This window comes from Oncorhynchus mykiss, chromosome 4, assembly GCF_057628025.1.
Source record: "Oncorhynchus mykiss isolate SJ-2025 chromosome 4, ASM5762802v1, whole genome shotgun sequence".
Classification (NCBI taxonomy): Eukaryota; Metazoa; Chordata; class Actinopteri; order Salmoniformes; family Salmonidae; genus Oncorhynchus; species Oncorhynchus mykiss.
The window spans coordinates 90,432,501-90,451,167 of NC_143025.1; the positions used below are offsets into that span (position 1 = coordinate 90,432,501).

Consider the following 18,667-nt stretch of genomic DNA (forward strand, 5'->3'; position numbering starts at 1 on the left):
AGAGAGGAGAGAGAGGAGAGGAGGACAACTCAAACAGAGAGGAGAGAGAGACGAAGACAACTCAAACAGAGAGAGGAGAGGAGGACTGGTATGGTCTTTGTCCCCGACTCAAGAGGTCTATAATTGTATGGGCTCTGTACCCAACTCTATAATTGTGTGGTCTCTGTCCCTGACTCAAGAGGTCTATAATTGTGTGGTCTCTGTCCCCGACTCAAGAGGTCTATAATTGTATGGTCTCTGTCCCCGACTCAAGAGGTCTATAATTGTATGGTCTCTTAACTAGGCAAGTCAGTTAAGAACAAATTCTTATTTACAATGACGGCCTAGGAACAGTGGGTTAACTGCCTGTTCAGGGGCAGAACGACAGATTTGTACCTTGTCAGCTCGGTGGTTTGAACTTTCAACCTTCCGGATACTAGTCCAACGCTCTAACCACTAGGCTACCCTGCCGCCTCTATAATTGTATGGGCTCTGTCCCCGACTCAAGAGGTCTATAATTGTATGGTCTCTGTCCCCGACAGAAGAGGTCTATAATTGTATGGTCTCTGTCCCCGACTCAAGAGGTCTAGAATTGTATGGTCTCTGTCCCCGACTCAAGAGGTCTAGAATTGTATGGTCTCTGTCCCTGACTCAAGAGGTCTATAATTGTATGGTCTCTGTCCCTGACTCAAGAGGTCTATAATTGTGTAACTATTCTAGACCCTATTATGGAAATGTTTTCCATTAAAATAATCCGTAGTAAATGTACTTATGGTGAAGCGTGAACAAGTCAAGATCGATGCTGACTACATAACGTTTGTATAGTGGTGGACATTTGACATAATATTGTTTTCATACAAATCCTCTACTGATATGTTTTCCTATATTAGGAATTCCTTTTACTCATTAAAAGTCACGAACGCTACAGGACTTCCTCTAGTTATTAACAGTCACGAACGCTGCAGGACTTCCTCTAGTTACTAACAGTCACGAACGCTGCAGGACTTCCTCTAGTTATTAACAGTCACGAACGCTGCAGGACTTCCTCTAGTTACTAACAGTCACGAACGCTACAGGACTTCCTCTAGTTATTAACAGTCACGAACGCTGCAGGACTTCCTCTAGTTACTAACAGTCACGAACGCTACAGGACTTCCTCACAGTCACGAACCCTGCAGGACTTCCTCTAGTTATTAACAGTCACGAACGCTACAGGACTTCCTCTAGTTATTAACAGTCACGAACGCTGCAGGACTTCCTCTAGTTACTAACAGTCACGAACGCTGCAGGACTTCCTCTCCTTATTAACAGTCACGAACGCTGCAGGACTTCCTCTAGTTATTAACAGTCACGAACGCTGCAGGACTTCCTCTCCTTATTAACAGTCACGAACGCTGCAGGACTTCCTCTAGTTATTAACAGTCACGAACCCTGCAGGACTTCCTCTCCTTATTAACAGTCACGAACGCTGCAGGACTTCCTCTAGTTATTAACAGTCACGAACGCTGCAGGACTTCCTCTCCTTATTAACAGTCACGAACGCTGCAGGACTTCCTCTAGTTATTAACAGTCACGAACCCTGCAGGACTTCCTCTCCTTATTAACAGTCACGAACGCTGCAGGACTTCCTCTCCTTATTAACAGTCACGAACGCTACAGGACTTCCTCTAGTTATTAACAGTCACGAACGCTGCAGGACTTCCTCTAGTTATTAACAGTCACGAACGCTGCAGGACTTCCTCTAGTTATTAACAGTCACGAACGCTGCAGGACTTCCTCTCCTTATTAACAGTCACGAACGCTGCAGGACTTCCTCTCCTTATTAACAGTCACGAACGCTGCAGGACTTCCTCTAGTTATTATCAGTCACGAACGCTGCAGGACTTCCTCTCCTTATTAACAGTCACGAACGCTGCAGGACTTCCTCTCCTTATTAACAGTCACGAACGCTGCAGGACTTCCTCTAGTTATTAACAGTCACGAACGCTGCAGGACTTCCTCTAGTTACTAACAGTCACGAACGCTGCAGGACTTCCTCTAGTTATTAACAGTCACGAACACTGCAGGACTTCCTCTAGTTATTAACAGTCACGAACGCTGCAGGACTTCCTCTAGTTACTAACAGTCACGAACGCTGCAGGACTTCCTCTAGTTATTAACAGTCACGAACGCTGCAGGACTTCCTCTAGTTACTAACAGTCACGAACGCTACAGGACTTCCTCTAGTTATTAACAGTCACGAACGCTGCAGGACTTCCTCTAGTTACTAACAGTCACGAACGCTACAGGACTTCCTCTAGTTATTAACAGTCACAAACCCTGCAGGACTTCCTCTCCTTATTAACAGTCACGAACGCTGCAGGACTTCCTCTAGTTATTAACAGTCACGAACCCTGCAGGACTTCCTCTAGTTATTAACAGTCACGAACCCTGCAGGACTTCCTCTAGTTATTAACAGTCACGAACCCTGCAGGACTTCCTCTAGTTATTAACAGTCACGAACCCTGCAGGACTTCCTCTAGTTATTAACAGTCACGAACGCTGCAGGACTTCCTCTAGTTACTAACAGTCACGAACGCTGCAGGACTTCCTCTAGTTATTAACAGTCACGAACCCTGCAGGACTTCCTCTAGTTATTAACAGTCACGAACCCTGCAGGACTTCCTCTAGTTATTAACAGTCACGAACGCTGCAGGACTTCCTCTAGTTATTAACAGTCACGAACGCTGCAGGACTTCCTCTAGTTACTAACAGTCACGAACCCTGCAGGACTTCCTCTAGTTATTAACAGTCACGAACCCTGCAGGACTTCCTCTAGTTATTAACAGTCACGAACCCTGCAGGACTTCCTCTAGTTATTAACAGTCACGAACGCTGCAGGACTTCCTCTAGTTACTAACAGTCACGAACGCTGCAGGACTTCCTCTAGTTATTAACAGTCACGAACGCTGCAGGACTTCCTCTAGTTATTAACAGTCACGAACCCTGCAGGACTTCCTCTCCTTATTAACAGTCACGAACGCTGCAGGACTTCCTCTCCTTATTAACAGTCACGAACGCTGCAGGACTTCCTCTAGTTACTAACAGTCACGAACCCTGCAGGACTTCCTCTAGTTATTAACAGTCACGAACGCTGCAGGACTTCCTCTAGTTACTAACAGTCACGAACGCTGCAGGACTTCCTCTAGTTATTATCAGTCACGAACGCTGCAGGACTTCCTCTAGTTATTAACAGTCACGAACGCTGCAGGACTTCCTCTAGTTATTAACAGTCACGAACCCTGCAGGACTTTCTCTAGTTATTAACAGTCACGAACGCTGCAGGACTTCCTCTAGTTATTAACAGTCACGAACGCTGCAGGACTTCCTCTAGTTATTATCAGTCACGAACGCTGCAGGACTTCCTCTAGTTATTAACAGTCACGAAGTGCGACTCATAAGTCGTCAATTCCCTGATATTTTCTCAGTTGAACAGATTACTGTGAGGCATTACAGACATGGCAAACACGATGCCAACAGGGCAACACACACACACACACACACAGACACAATACACACACACACACACACACACAGAAGGCTAACATAAACATCAACCCAGCAGATTTCAAGTGTGGGTGGCTTAATTCCCTGGGTAAACATTAGTAATCACCACCAAATGTTATGGCTCCCCTACCACTACTGATGACATCACTGTAAGGTAACACGGTATGACTCCCCTACCACTACTGATGACATCACTGTAAGGTAACACGGTATGACTCCCCTACCACTACTGATGACATCACTGTAAGGTAACATGGTATGACTCCCCTACCACTACTGATGACATCACTGTAAGGTAACACGGTATGGCTCCCCTACCACTACTGATGACATCACTGTAAGGTAACATGGTATGACTCCCCTACCACTACTGATGACATCACTGTAAGATAACACGGTATGACTCCCCTACCACTACTGATGACATCACTGTAAGGTAACACGGTGTGACTCCCCTACCACTACTGATGACATCACTGTAAGGTAACACGGTATGACTCCCCTACCACTACTGATGACATCATTGTAAGGTAACACGGTATGACGAGGTCAGTACAGGTGCATCAAAGCTGGGACCGAGAGACTGAAAAACAGCTTCTATCTCAAGGCCATCAGACTGTTAAACAGTCACCACTAACATTGAGTGGCTGCTGCCAACACACTGACACTGACTCAACTCCAGCCACTTTAATAATGGGAATTGATGGGAAATGATGTAAATATATCACTAGCCACTTTAAACAATGCTACCTTATATAATGTTACTTACCCTACATTATTCATCTCATATGCATACGTATATACTGTACTCTATATCATCGACTGCATCCTTATGTAATACATGTATCACTAGCCACTTTAACTACGCCACTTTGTTTACATACTCATCTCATATGTATATACTATACTCGATACCATCTACTGTATCTTGCCTATGCTGCTCTGTACCATCACTCATTCATATATCCTTATGTACATATTCTTTATCCCCTTACACTGTGTATAAGACAGTAGTTTTGGAATTGTTAGTTAGATTACTTGTTGGTTATTACTGCATTGTCAGGAACTAGAAGCACAAGCAATTCGCTACACTCGCATTAACATCTGCTAACCATGTGTATGTGACAAATAAAATTTTATTTGAATTTGATTTGATTTGATTTGACTCCCCTACCACTACTGATGACATCACTGTAAGGTAACACGGTATGACTCCCCTACCACTACTGATGACATCACTGTAAGGTAACACAGGCCACCCTGTTATCTCCTCATCTCTTCTCAGGTCACTTCCTGGTTGCCTGTGTAGCTGTAGGTCAAATGTCATCCAGTATCCAATTCCTGCCGTTACAATTTGTTGTTGTTGTTGTTGTTGTTGAAAGGTGTAAAACTTGCAATGATATAAGGTCGTCTTACTTACTTGTATGTTGCTCTGGATTAGAGCGTCTGCTGACTAAGAAAAATAGAAATAAAATGACATTTAGCAGACACTTTTATCCAAAGCAACTTACAGTCCAGTGGGTGTATTATCCCTGTGATACTTGAACCCATGACCTTTGAACACGTGACCCTGGCAACTGTCAAATGAGACAAATAGGACCACATAGAATCATTCAACTGTTAAAGTACATAGAATCAATTGGGCCTCAACTGATAGGGACTGTGAGAAGGGAGTGAGAGAGAGGGAGGGGAGTGGTAATATACCTTGTATGGTCCTTTTGAAGAAGGCTTTGCAGGCCTCACAGGAGGCGACCCCATAGTGGTAACCTGATGCGATATCCCCACACACCAGACACAGCCTCTTCGGAATCGCATTCAACATATACTCGCACTTGATCGGTGAATCGTCCGCCACGCCCACTCCGCAGTCGTCATAGCGCCGGAGACAGGCTCCGCCCCCTCCCAGCATGCCCGGGTTGAACATGGGCTGTGAGTCGAGGACGTGCGAGCGTCCGTTGAGGTTGTTTACGTTGACGTAGCCGCTGCTGGCGTCGCTATTGGCCGAGGGGCTGTGGTGACTGACGGTGTCAACCAATGAGGAGGAAGGGGAAGAGGGCTCGGTCTTGATATAGGAGCCACAGCTGGAGGTCTGGTGACACTCCTGGAGATCAGAGGGCATCCTGCTCAGCAACCTATAGGAACACAGGAAATATAAGGACAAAGGTCAGCTGGAGGTCAGGTGACGCTCCTGGAGATCAGAGGGCATCCTGCTCAGCAACCTATAGGAACACAGGAAATATAAGGACAAAGGTCAGCTGGAGGTCAGGTGACTCTCCTGGAGATCAGAGGGCATCCTGCTCAGCAACCTATAGGAACACAGGAAATATAAGGACAAAGGTCAGCTGGAGGTCAGGTGACGCTCCTGGAGGTCAGAGGGCATCCTGCTCAGCAATCTATAGCGACACAGGAAATATAAGGACAAAGGTCAGCTGGAGGTCAGGTGACGCTCCTGGAGGTCAGAGGAAAAGAGACAAATGTCCACACTCAGAAAGGACAGTTCAAATAAAGATACGTCTATCGTCTCCTTCATCTTTCTAAAATTACTGGGATTTATTTTGAGCGTCAAGGAGAATGACAATATAGCCTTTTACTTCACATATAGAACCAGGAAGTGAACTCAATGGAAATAGAGTGAATGAAGCTAAAAAAAAAAGCTGTTGATGGAGAGGTTTTGTTGCTCTCAGCAGAATCCAGTTTATTATGATCTGATCACAATCGATAGTCCTGGTTGGTTAAAGGATGGTGCCGAGTTACTGCAAGGAGACGAGGGAACGAGGACAGCGCGCGCGCGCGTGTGTGTGTGTGTGTGTCTAAAAGTTTAAATGAGCTGCATTGCTGTTACATCAACCCATAGTCTAAGAAATATATCTATATAAATATACAGCAAATGCACAGTACAAGTCAACAGTTTGGACACACCTAGTCATTTTTTCTTTATTTGTACTATTTTCTACATTGTAGAATAATAGTGAAGAAATCAACACTCTGAAATAACACATATGGAATCATGTAGTAACCACAAAAAGTGTTAATCAAAATATATTTTATATTTGAGATTCTTCAAAGTAGCCACCCTTTGTCTTGATGACAGCTTTGACAACCTTCCTCTAAACCAACCCTCCTCTAACTCCAACGCTCCTCTAAACCAACCCTCTTCTAAACCAACCCTCCTCTAAACCCAACCCTCCTCTAACTCCAACGCTCCTCTAAACCAACCCTCATCTACACCAACCCTCCTCTAAACCCAACCCTCCTCTAAACCAACCCTCCTTTAAACCCAACCCTCCTCTAAACCAACCCTCCTCTAAACCAACCCTCCTCTAAACCCAACCCTCCTCTAAACCAACCCTCATCTAAACCCAACCCTCCTCTAAACCAACGTTCCTCTAAACCCAAACCTCCTCTAAACCAACCCTCCTCTAAACCCAACCCTCCTCTAAACCAACCCTCATCTACACCAACCCTCCTCTAAACCCAACCCTCCTCTAAACCCAACCCTCCTCTAAACCCAACCCTCCTCTAAACCAACCTTCCTCTAAACCCAACCCTCCTCTAAACCAACCCTCCTCTAAACCCAACCCTCCTCTAAACCAACCCTCATCTACACCAACCCTCCTCTAAACCCAACCCTCCTCTAAACCAACCCTCCTCTAAACCAACCCTCCTCTAACCCCTCTTTCAAACCCAACCCTCTTTTAAACCCAACCCTCCTTTAAACCAACCCTCCTCTAAATCCAACCCTCCTCTAAACCAACCCTCCTCTAAACCCAACCCTCCTCTAAACCAACCTTCCTCTAAACCCAACCCTTCTCTAAACCACCCCTCTCTGACCCCTCTTTCAAACCCAAACCTCCTCTAAATCCAACCCTCTTTTAAACCCAACCCTCCTTTAAACCAACCCTCCTCTAAACCCTCTTTCAAACCCAACCCTCTTCTAAACCAATCTCTCCTCTCAAACCTTCTCTAAATCCAACCCTCCTTTAAACCCTCCTCTAAATCCAACCCTCCTTTAAACCCAACCCTCCTCTAAATCCAATCCTCCTCTAAACCCAACCCTCCTCTAAACCCAACCCTCCTATAAACACTCCTCTAAACCCTCCTCTAAACCCTCCTCTAATCCCAACCCTCCTCTAAACCCTGCTCTAAACCCATCACTTCTCTAAATCCAACCCTCCTCTAAATCCAACCCTTCTCTAAATCCAATCCTCCTCTAAATCCAACCATCCTCTAAACCCTCCTCTAAACCCAACCCTCCTCTAAAACCTCCTCTAAATCCAACCCTCCTCTAAACCCAACCCTCCTCTAAATCCAACCCTTCTCTAAATCCAATCCTCCTCTAAATCCAACCATCCTCTAAACCCTCCATTATTTTTTTTTTTTTTTTTTTATTTTACCTTTATTTAACCAGGTAGGCAAGTTGAGAACAAGTTCTCATTTACAATTGCGACCTGGCCAAGATAAAGCAAAGCAGTTCGACAGATACAACAACACAGAGTTACACATGGAGTAAAACAAACATACAGTCAATAATAAAGTATAAACAAGTCTATATACAATGTGAGCAAATGAGGTGAGAAGGGAGGTAAAGGCAAAAAAAGGCCTTGGTGGCAAGGTAAATACAATATAGCAAGTAAAACACTGGAATGGTAGTTTTGCAATGGAAGAATGTGCAAAGTAGAAATAAAAATAATGGGGTGCAAAGGAGCAAAATAAATACATAAATTAAATACAGTTGGGAAAGAGGTAGTTGATAGGGCTAAATTATATGTGGGCTATGTACAGGTGCAGTAATCTGTGAGCTGCTCTGACAGTTGGTGCTTAAAGCTAGTGAGGGAGATAAGAGTTTCCAGTTTCAGAGATTTTTGTAGTTCGTTCCAGTCATTGGCAGCAGAGAACTGGAAAGAGAGGCGGCCAAAGAAAGAATTGGTTTTGGGGGTGACTAGAGAGATATACCTGCTGGAGCGTGTGCTACAGGTGGGAGATGCTATGGTGACCAGCGAGCTGAGATAAGGGGGGACTTTACCTAGCAGGGTCTTGTAGATGACATGGAGCCAGTGGGTTTGGCGACGAGTATGAAGCGAGGGCCAGCCAACGAGAGCGTACAGGTCGCAATGGTGGGTAGTGTATGGGGCTTTGGTGACAAAACGGATTGCACTGTGATAGACTGCATCCAGTTTGTTGAGTAGGGTATTGGAGGCTATTTTGTAAATTACATCGCCAAAGTCGAGGATTGGTAGGATGGTCAGTTTTACAAGGGTATGTTTGGCAGCATGAGTGAAGGATGCTTTGTTGCGAAATAGGAAGCCAATTCTAGATTTAACTTTGGATTGGAGATGTTTGATATGGGTCTGGAAGGAGAGTTTACAGTCTAACCAGACACCTAAGTATTTGTAGTTGTCCACGTATTCTAAGTCAGAGCCGTCCAGAGTAGTGATGTTGGACAGGCGGGTAGGTGCAGGTAGTGATCGGTTGAAGAGCATGCATTTAGTTTTACTTGTATTTAAGAGCAGTTGGAGGCCACGGAAGGAGAGTTGTATGGCATTGAAGCTTGCCTGGAGGGTTGTTAACACAGTGTCCAAAGAAGGGCCGGAAGTATACAGAATGGTGTCGTCTGCGTAGAGGTGGATCAGAGACTCACCAGCAGCAAGAGCGACCTCATTGATGTATACAGAGAAGAGAGTCGGTCCAAGAATTGAACCCTGTGGCACCCCCATAGAGACTGCCAGAGGTCCGGACAACAGACCCTCAGATTTGACACACTGAACTCTATCAGAGAAGTAGTTGGTGAACCAGGCGAGGCAATCATTTGAGAAACCAAGGCTGTTGAGTCTGCCGATGAGGATGTGGTGATTGACAGAGTCGAAAGCCTTGGCCAGATCAATGAATACGGCTGCACAGTAATGTTTCTTATCGATGGCGGTTAAGATATCGTTTAGGACCTTGAGCGTGGCTGAGGTGCACCCATGACCAGCTCTGAAACCAGATTGCATAGCAGAGAAGGTATGGTGAGATTCAAAATGGTCGGTAATCTGTTTGTTGACTTGGCTTTCGAAGACCTTAGAAAGGCATGGTAGGATAGATATAGGTCTGTAGCAGTTTGGGTCAAGAGTGTCCCCCCCTTTGAAGAGGGGGATGACCGCAGCTGCTTTCCAATCTTTGGGAATCTCAGACGACACGAAAGAGAGGTTGAACAGGCTAGTAATAGGGGTGGCAACAATTTCGGCAGATAATTTTAGAAAGAAAGGGTCCAGATTGTCTAGCCCGGCTGATTTGTAGGGGTCCAGATTTTGCAGCTCTTTCAGAACATCAGCTGAATGGATTTGGGAGAAGGAGAAATGGGGAAGGCTTGGGCGAGTTGCTGTTGGGGGTGCAGTGCTGTTGACAGGGGTAGGAGTAGCCAGGTGGAAAGCATGGCCAGCAGTAGAAAAATGCTTATTGAAATTTTCAATTATGGTGGATTTATCAGTGGTGACAGTGTTTCCTATCTTCAGTGCAGTGGGCAGCTGGGAGGAGGTGTTCTTATTCTCCATGGACTTTACAGTGTCCCAGAACTTTTTTGAGTTAGTGTTGCAAGAAGCAAATTTCTGCTTGAAAAAGCTAGCCTTGGCTTTTCTAACTGCCTGTGTATAATGGTTTCTAGCTTCCCTGAACAGCTGCATATCACGGGGGCTGTTCGATGCTAATGCAGAACGCCATAGGACGTTTTTGTGTTGATTAAGGGCAGTCAGGTCTGGGGAGAACCAAGGGCTATATCTGTTCCTGGTTCTAAATTTCTTGAATGGGGCATGTTTATTTAAGATGGTTAGGAAGGCATTTTTAAAAAATATCCAGGCATCCTCTACTGACGGGATGAGGTCAATATCCTTCCAGGATACCCCGGCCAGGTCGATTAGAAAGGCCTGCTCGCTGAAGTGTTTCAGGGAGCGTTTTACAGTGATGAGAGGAGGTCGTTTGACCGCTGACCCATTACGGATGCAGGCAATGAGGCAGTGATCGCTGAGATCTTGGTTGAAGACAGCAGAGGTGTATTTAGAGGGGAAGTTGGTTAGGATGATATCTATGAGGGTGCCCGTGTTTAAGGCTTTGGGGAGGTACCTGGTAGGTTCATTGATAATTTGTGTGAGATTGAGGGCATCAAGTTTAGATTGTAGGATGGCTGGGGTGTTAAGCATGTTCCAGTTTAGGTCGCCTAGCAGCACGAGCTCTGAAGATAGATGGGGGGCAATCAGTTCACATATGGTGTCCAGAGCACAGCTGGGGGCAGAGGGTGGTCTATAGCAGGCGGCAACGGTGAGAGACTTGTTTTTAGAAAGGTGGATTTTTAAAAGTAGAAGTTCAAATTGTTTGGGTACAGACCTGGATAGTAGGACAGAACTCTGCAGGCTATCTTTGCAGTAAATTGCAACACCGCCCCCTTTGGCAGTTCTATCTTGTCTGAAAATGTTGTAGTTTGGAATTAAAATGTCTGAATTTTTGGTGGTCTTCCTAAGCCAGGATTCAGACACAGCTAGAACATCCGGGTTGGCAGAGTGTGCTAAAGCAGTGAAAAGAACAAACTTAGGGAGGAGGCTTCTAATGTTAACATGCATGAAACCAAGGCTATTACGGTTACAGAAGTCGTCAAAAGAGAGCGCCTGGGGAATAGGAGTGGAGCTAGGCACTGCAGGGCCTGGATTCACCTCTACATCGCCAGAGGAACATAGGAGGAGTAGAATAAGGGTGCGACTGAAAGCAATAAGAATTGGTCGTCTAGAACGTCTGGAACAGAGAGTAAATGGAGGTTTCTGGGGGCGATAAAATAGCATCAAGGTATAATGTACAGACAAAGGTAAGGTAGGATGTGAATACAGTGGAGGTAAACCTAGGTATTGAGTGATGAAGAGAGAGATATTGTCTCTAGAAACATCATTGAAACCAGGAGATGTCATTGCATATGTGGGTGGTGGAACTAATAGGTTGGATAAGGTATAGTGAGCAGGACTAGAGGCTCTACAGTGAAATAAGCCAATAAACACTAACCAGAACAGCAATGGACAAGACATATTGACATTAAGGAGAGGCATGCTTAGTCGAGTGATCAAAAGGGTCCAGTGAGTGGAGAGGTTGGTTTAGGGTCACGGCGATTTAGACAGCTAGCCAAGCCAACCGGTAGCAAGCTAGCATAGGATGGAGTCTGTTGTTAGCCACCTCTTGCGTTCGGTCAGTAGATTAGTGGGGTTCCGTGTGGTAGAGGGGATTAATCCAAATCACACAACAACAAAAATAAGAACAATAGATATAGTTATAGAGGCCCGAGAAGAAAACATAATAATTCAAATAAATAAATTGTCCGATTGTCTATTCAGATAGCAGCCGGAAAGACAGCTAACGGTTAGCGGGCCGCAGATGGGCGTTCCGGTAACGTCGCGACAGAGGAGCCAGCCGGATCTCCTTCAGGTAGATAACGTCGGCAGTCCGGTTGTGAAGGCCCGGTGGGGCTCCGCGTAGGCAGTGAAACGGGTCCGGATAGGTGACTGCAGCCCAGGAGTGAATGATGGAACTCAGGCGTGATTGACGGAGCTGGCTAGCACCGGAACAATCGATGTTTGCTCCGGAATCGACGAAAGCCGACTGTCACACGGATAGCAGCTAGCTAGCTGTGAGATCCGGGTATGAACGTCCAGAGAGCAGTTGAAATCCAGGGACATGGAGAGAAAAAAAATGGTCCGGTATGTTCCGTTTCCCGAGCAGCGCTGCGCCGTACAAAACTGGCGATAGATTTTCGATAGATTTTCGAACTAAAGGACAGCCGATGACCACAAACCGTGGTTAGCTTCTGATTAGCTTCTGGGCTAGCTCCTGGCTAGCTTCTGGCTAGTTTCTGGCCAGCCTCCTGGAGTTTCTGGCTAGCTTCCTGAAGGATTGCAGATCTGAGGTAAATAATACTTTTTTATAAATATAAATTGGTGAGGCTGGTTGCAGGAGAGTGTTTAGAAGATGAGTTGATGGAAAATAAAAATAAAATGTATGTGAAAAAAAAGTTGTAAATATATATATATACAGGACACGACAAGACGAGGACAAAAGACGTCTGAACTGCTATGCGATCTTGGAGAGACGAGATTAAGAGATTAGAGATTAAATCCAACCCTCCTCTAAATCCAACCTTCTTCTCTTGGTCCAGACATTCCAGAAGCATTTTTAATCAAACCTGATAATTAACACACTTCCAGATAGAGAGATTTTGTTGGGCTGGATTCAACAGACACATGCCGTGTGCATCCCAATTGGCACCCTATTCCCTATAGAGAATAGTGCCCTGGTCAAATGGCACCCTATTCCCTATGTAGTGTGCATCCCTATGTAGTGTGCATCCCAATTGGCACCCTATTCCCTATAGAGAATAGTGCCCTGGTCAAATGGCACCCTATTCCCTATGTTTTTTATTTTAATTTTTTATTTCACCTTTATTTAACCAGGTAGGCTAGTTGAGAACAGGTTCTCATTTGCAACTGCGACCTGGCCAAGATAATGCATAGCAGTGTGAACAGACAACACAGAGTTACACATGGAGTAAACAATTAACAAGTCAATAACACAGTAGAAAAAAGGAGAGTCTATATACATTGTGTGCAAAAGGCATGAGAAGGTAGGCAAATAATTACAATTATGCAGATTAACACTGGAGTGATAAATGATCAGATGGTCATGTGCAGGTAGAGATATTGGTGTGCAAAAGAGCAGAAAAGTAAATAAATAAAAACAGTATGGGGATGAGGTAGGTAAAAATGGGTGGGCTATTTACCGATAGACTATGTATTGTGCATCCCTATGTAGTGTGCATTCCCTATGTAGTGCACTACATTTGACCAGGGCCCATAGGGTGCCATTTTGGATGTATAAACGGTGGTTTATAAAAAAAGACAGACTTGAGTTTTAATTCGGACTGTAATCTATTTTCACCCGGTAGTCCGTTGTAAAACCATAGCCTACTGTGTTATCTGCTGGAGAGAGTTGAGAAGAAGTGTAAGGCAATCTAATGGTTAATATATCATTCATCATTCCCTTCCCAGACAGAGACAGAGGGAGGGATTCCCTATAGGATTGGTACATTGTGCCATATGTAAAAAGTAGTTCATTCCATACTTAGCACACGACAACACTGGGGAGATGTTTTTTTCTTTCTTTATGTTACGTTTAATGGAAATGTCAAAACGTCCCTTCAAATCTGTTGAAATGAAATAATGGCACGAGCTCACCAATTCTACATAGACAGAAATAGCTTCGGCTTCAGTTTCATCATTTTGTTTACCTCTCACTCCTCCGTGCAAAACTGTATAGAGTGTTCTTAGCCCAGGTTGGTTTTCAGTTTTTGGGGGTTTTTTTTGGACTGATTTCCGCAGTTGGCCCCTCTCCAAACGATTCACAGCTTTTCCTCCATATACTGTGGAAGAAGAAAACCCGACCCGGATGAACACAACTCGTCAGACAGAGAGAAGTAAAAGGTCACAAGGCGTCTCCGTCTCCGAGGTTTGGGGCAGTCCCATATCGGGCGACAAACTGCCTCATCGGACAGGGTTATGCCAACCCCTAGTGAAGAGCGACGTTGACACCGTGCCCCAGAATGAACCGTACCCTTGGCTTTAAAATGTGATATGGACAAATGTGAAAGCGTCTGGATATAAAGTCATGTATCAGCAGGCAAATGTATAAAAAACATTTTTTTTTAAATAAAGTTGTGTTGGGTGAGAAAATGTCCAAGACACTCAGTTTAATTCCACTGAAATAGACTTAAATCTCAGTGTGTATGTGTGTGTGTGCATGTATGTGTGTGTGTTTATGAGTGTGTATGTGTGTGTTTATGAGTGTGTGTGTGTGTGTGTGTGTGTGTGTTTATGAGTGTGTGTGTGTGTGTATTTATGAGTGTGTGTGTGTTTGTGTGTGCTTGTATGCATGGCGTGATCATCATGGCAATGCTGCATATCCCCAGCGTAAATCCATCCTCCCCTCTCTCTCTCTCTCTCTCTCTCTCTCTCTCTCTCTCTCTCTTTCTCTCTCTCTCCCTCTCTCTCTCTCCCTCTCTCTCTCTCTAATCCACTCTCTCTCTCTCTCCCTCTATAATCCACCCTCTCTCTCTCCCCCCCTCTCTCTCTCTCTCTCTCTCTCTCTCTCTCTCCCTCTCTCTCTCTCCCTCTCTCTTTCTCTAATCCACTCTCTCTCTCTGTCTCTATAATCCACCCTCTCTCTCTCCCCCTCTCTCTCTCTCCCCCTCTCTCTCTCTCTCTCTCTCTCTCTCTCTCTATAATCCACCCTCTCTCTCTCCCCCTCTCTCTCTCCCTCTCTCTCTGTCTCCATAAACCAACAAATGCATTTTCCTCAGTGTTTGAGGGCAAACCGTGCAAAACGTTCACAGACTAAAAATGACTCCAAATCTCACAATCACTTTAAGTAAATGACACAATGGAGGCATCATGTTATGATGCAGCTTCTGCCACAGGAAGGTCAAGGCATCATCCATCTACATTTGTGGGGGGGAATTTAACAGCTAAATTAGATCCCTTTGAATTAATTGGGTGTGTACTAAACAATATCCTGTATATTTATATCATACACATGGATCAAACTGAAGAGGCCTGTTATAATGGGCATTAATCACTAAGGCAACATAAAACACTATGGAAACATTAATCACTATGGAAACATTAATCACTATGGAAACATTAATCACTATGGAGACATTAAACACTATGGAAACATTAATCACTATGGAAACATTAAACACTATGGAGACATTAATCACTATGGAGACATTAATCACTATGGAAACATTAAACACTATGGAGACATTAATCACTATGGAGACATTAAACACTACGGAGACAATAATCACTATGGAGACATTAATCACTATGGAGACATTAATCACTATGGAGACATTAATCACTATGGAGACATTAATCACTATGGAAACATTAATCACTATGGAAACATTAATCACTATGGAAACATTAATCACTATGGAGACATTAATCACTATGGAAACATTAAACACTATGGAGACATTAATCACTATGGAGACATTAATCACTATGGAGACATTAATCACTATGGAAACATTATTCACTATGGAGACATTAATCACTATGGAAACAATCACTATGGAGACATTAAACACTATGGAGACATTAAACACTACAGAGACATTAATCACTATGGAGACATTAAACACTACAGAGACATTCATCACTATGGAGACATTAATCACTATGGAGACATTCATCACTATGGAAACATTATTCATTATGGAGACATTAATCACTATGGAAACAATCACTATGGAGACATTAAACACTATGGAGACATTAAACACTACAGAGACATTCATCACTATGGAGACATTAATCACTATGGAAACATTAATCACTATGGAGACATTCATCACTATGGAGACATTAAACACAATGGAGACATTAATCACTATGGAGACATTAATCACTATGGAGACATTAAACACTATAGAGACATTCATCACTATGGAGACATTAATCACTATGGAGACATTAATCACTATGGAGACATTAAACACTATGGAGACATGAATCACTATGGAGACATTAATCATCATGGAGACATTAATCACCTTGGAGACATGAATCACTATGGAGACATTAATCACTATGGAGACATTAAACACTATGGAGACATTAATCACTATGGAAACATTAATCACCTTGGAGACATGAATCACTATGGCGACATTAAACACTATGGAGACATGAATCACTATGGAGACATTAATCATCATGGAGACATTAATCACCTTGGAGACATTAATCACTATGGAGACATTAAACACTATGGAGACATTAATCACTATGGAAACATTAATCACCTTGGAGACATTAATCACTATGGAGACATTAATCATCATGGAGACATTAATCACCTTGGAGACATTAATCACTATGGAGACATTAAACACTATGGAGACATTAATCACTATGGAAACATTAATCACCTTGGAGACATGAATCACTATGGAGACATTAATCACTATGGAAACATTAATCACCTTGGAGACATTAATCACTATGGAGACATTAAACACTATGGAAACATTAATCACTATGGAGACATTAAACACTATGGAGACATTAATCACTATGGAGACATTAAACACTATGGAGACATTAATCACTATGGAGACATTAAACACTATGGAGACATTAAACACTATGGAGACATTAATCACTATGGAGACATTAAACACTATGGAGACATTAATCACTATGGAGACATTAAACACTATGGAGACATTAATCACTACGGAGACATTAAACACTATGGAGACATTAATCACTATGGAGACAGTAAACACTATGGAGATATTAATCACTATGGAGACATTAAACACTATGGAGACATTAAACACTATGGAGACATTAATCACTATGGAGACATTAAACACTATGGAGACATTAAACACTATGGAGACATTAAACACTATGGAGATATTAATCACTATGGAGACATTAAACACTATGGAGACATTAAACACTATGGAGACATTAATCACTATGGAGACATTAAACACTATGGAGACATTAAACACTATGGAGACATTAATCACTATGGAGACATTAAACACTATGGAGACATTAAACACTATGGAGACATTAAACACTATGGAGACATTAATCACTATGGAGACATTAAACACTATGGAGACATTAAACACTATGGAGACATTAAACACTATGGAGATATTAAACACTATGGAGACATTAAACACTATGGAGACATTAAACACTATGGAGATATTAAACACTATGGAGACATTAAACACTATGGAGACATTAAACACTATGGAGACATTAAACACTATGGAGACATTAAACACTATGGAGACATTAAACACTATGGAGATATTAAACACTATGGAGACATTAAACACTATGGAGACATTAATCACTATGGAGACATTAAACACTATGGAGACATTAAACACTATGGAGACATTAAACACTATGGAGACATTAATCACTATGGAGACATTAAACACTATGGAGACATTAATCACTATGGAGACATTAAACACTATGGAGACATTAATCACTACGGAGACATTAAACACTATGGAGACATTAATCACTATGGAGACAGTAAACACTATGGAGATATTAATCACTATGGAGACATTAAACACTATGGAGACATTAAACACTATGGAGACATTAATCACTATGGAGACATTAAACACTATGGAGACATTAAACACTATGGAGACATTAAACACTATGGAGATATTAATCACTATGGAGACATTAAACACTATGGAGACATTAATCACTATGGAGACATTAAACACTATGGAGACATTAAACACTATGGAGATATTAATCACTATGGAGACATTAAACACTATGGAGACATTAATCACTATGGAGACATTAAACACTATGGAGACATTAAACACTATGGAGACATTAAACACTATGGAGACATGAATCACTATGGAGACATTAAACACTATGGAGACATTAATCACTATGGAGACATTAAACACTATGGAGACATTAAACACTATGGAGACATTAAACACTATGGAGATATTAAACACTATGGAGACATTAAACACTATGGAGACATTAAACACTATGGAGATATTAAACACTATGGAGACATTAAACACTATGGAGACATTAAACACTATGGAGACATTAAACACTATGGAGACATTAAACACTATGGAGACATTAAACACTATGGAGATATTAAACACTATGGAGACATTAAACACTATGGAGACATTAAACACTATGGAGACATTAATCACTATGGAGACATTAAACACTATGGAGACATTAATCACTACGGAGACATTAAACACTATGGAGACATTAATCACTATGGAGACAGTAAACACTATGGAGATATTAATCACTATGGAGACATTAAACACTATGGAGACATTAAACACTATGGAGACATTAAACACTATGGAGACATTAAACACTATGGAGATATTAATCACTATGGAGACATTAAACACTATGGAGACATTAATCACTATGGAGACATTAAACACTATGGAGACATTAAACACTATGGAGATATTAATCACTATGGAGACATTAAACACTATGGAGACATTAATCACTAT

At 42.7% G+C, this 18,667-nt stretch overlaps 1 protein-coding gene across 2 annotated transcripts in view; it reads right to left on the reverse strand.

Moving 5' to 3' along the window:
• LOC110521118 (steroid hormone receptor ERR2-like) overlaps nt 1–18,667 on the reverse strand; it is a 105,856-nt gene that overhangs the window by 50,514 nt on the left and 36,675 nt on the right. Inside the window, exons 2-3 of one of the 2 annotated variants that reach the window (XM_036976344.2) lie at nt 5,230–5,657; nt 4,946–4,978 (exon numbers count right to left, since the gene is read on the reverse strand). In XM_036976344.2, the coding sequence (XP_036832239.2) occupies nt 4,946–4,978; nt 5,230–5,657 (461 nt within the window). The remainder of the gene's footprint in view (nt 1–4,945; nt 4,979–5,229; nt 5,658–18,667) is intronic. The other variant, XM_036976345.2, reaches the window with a different exon arrangement.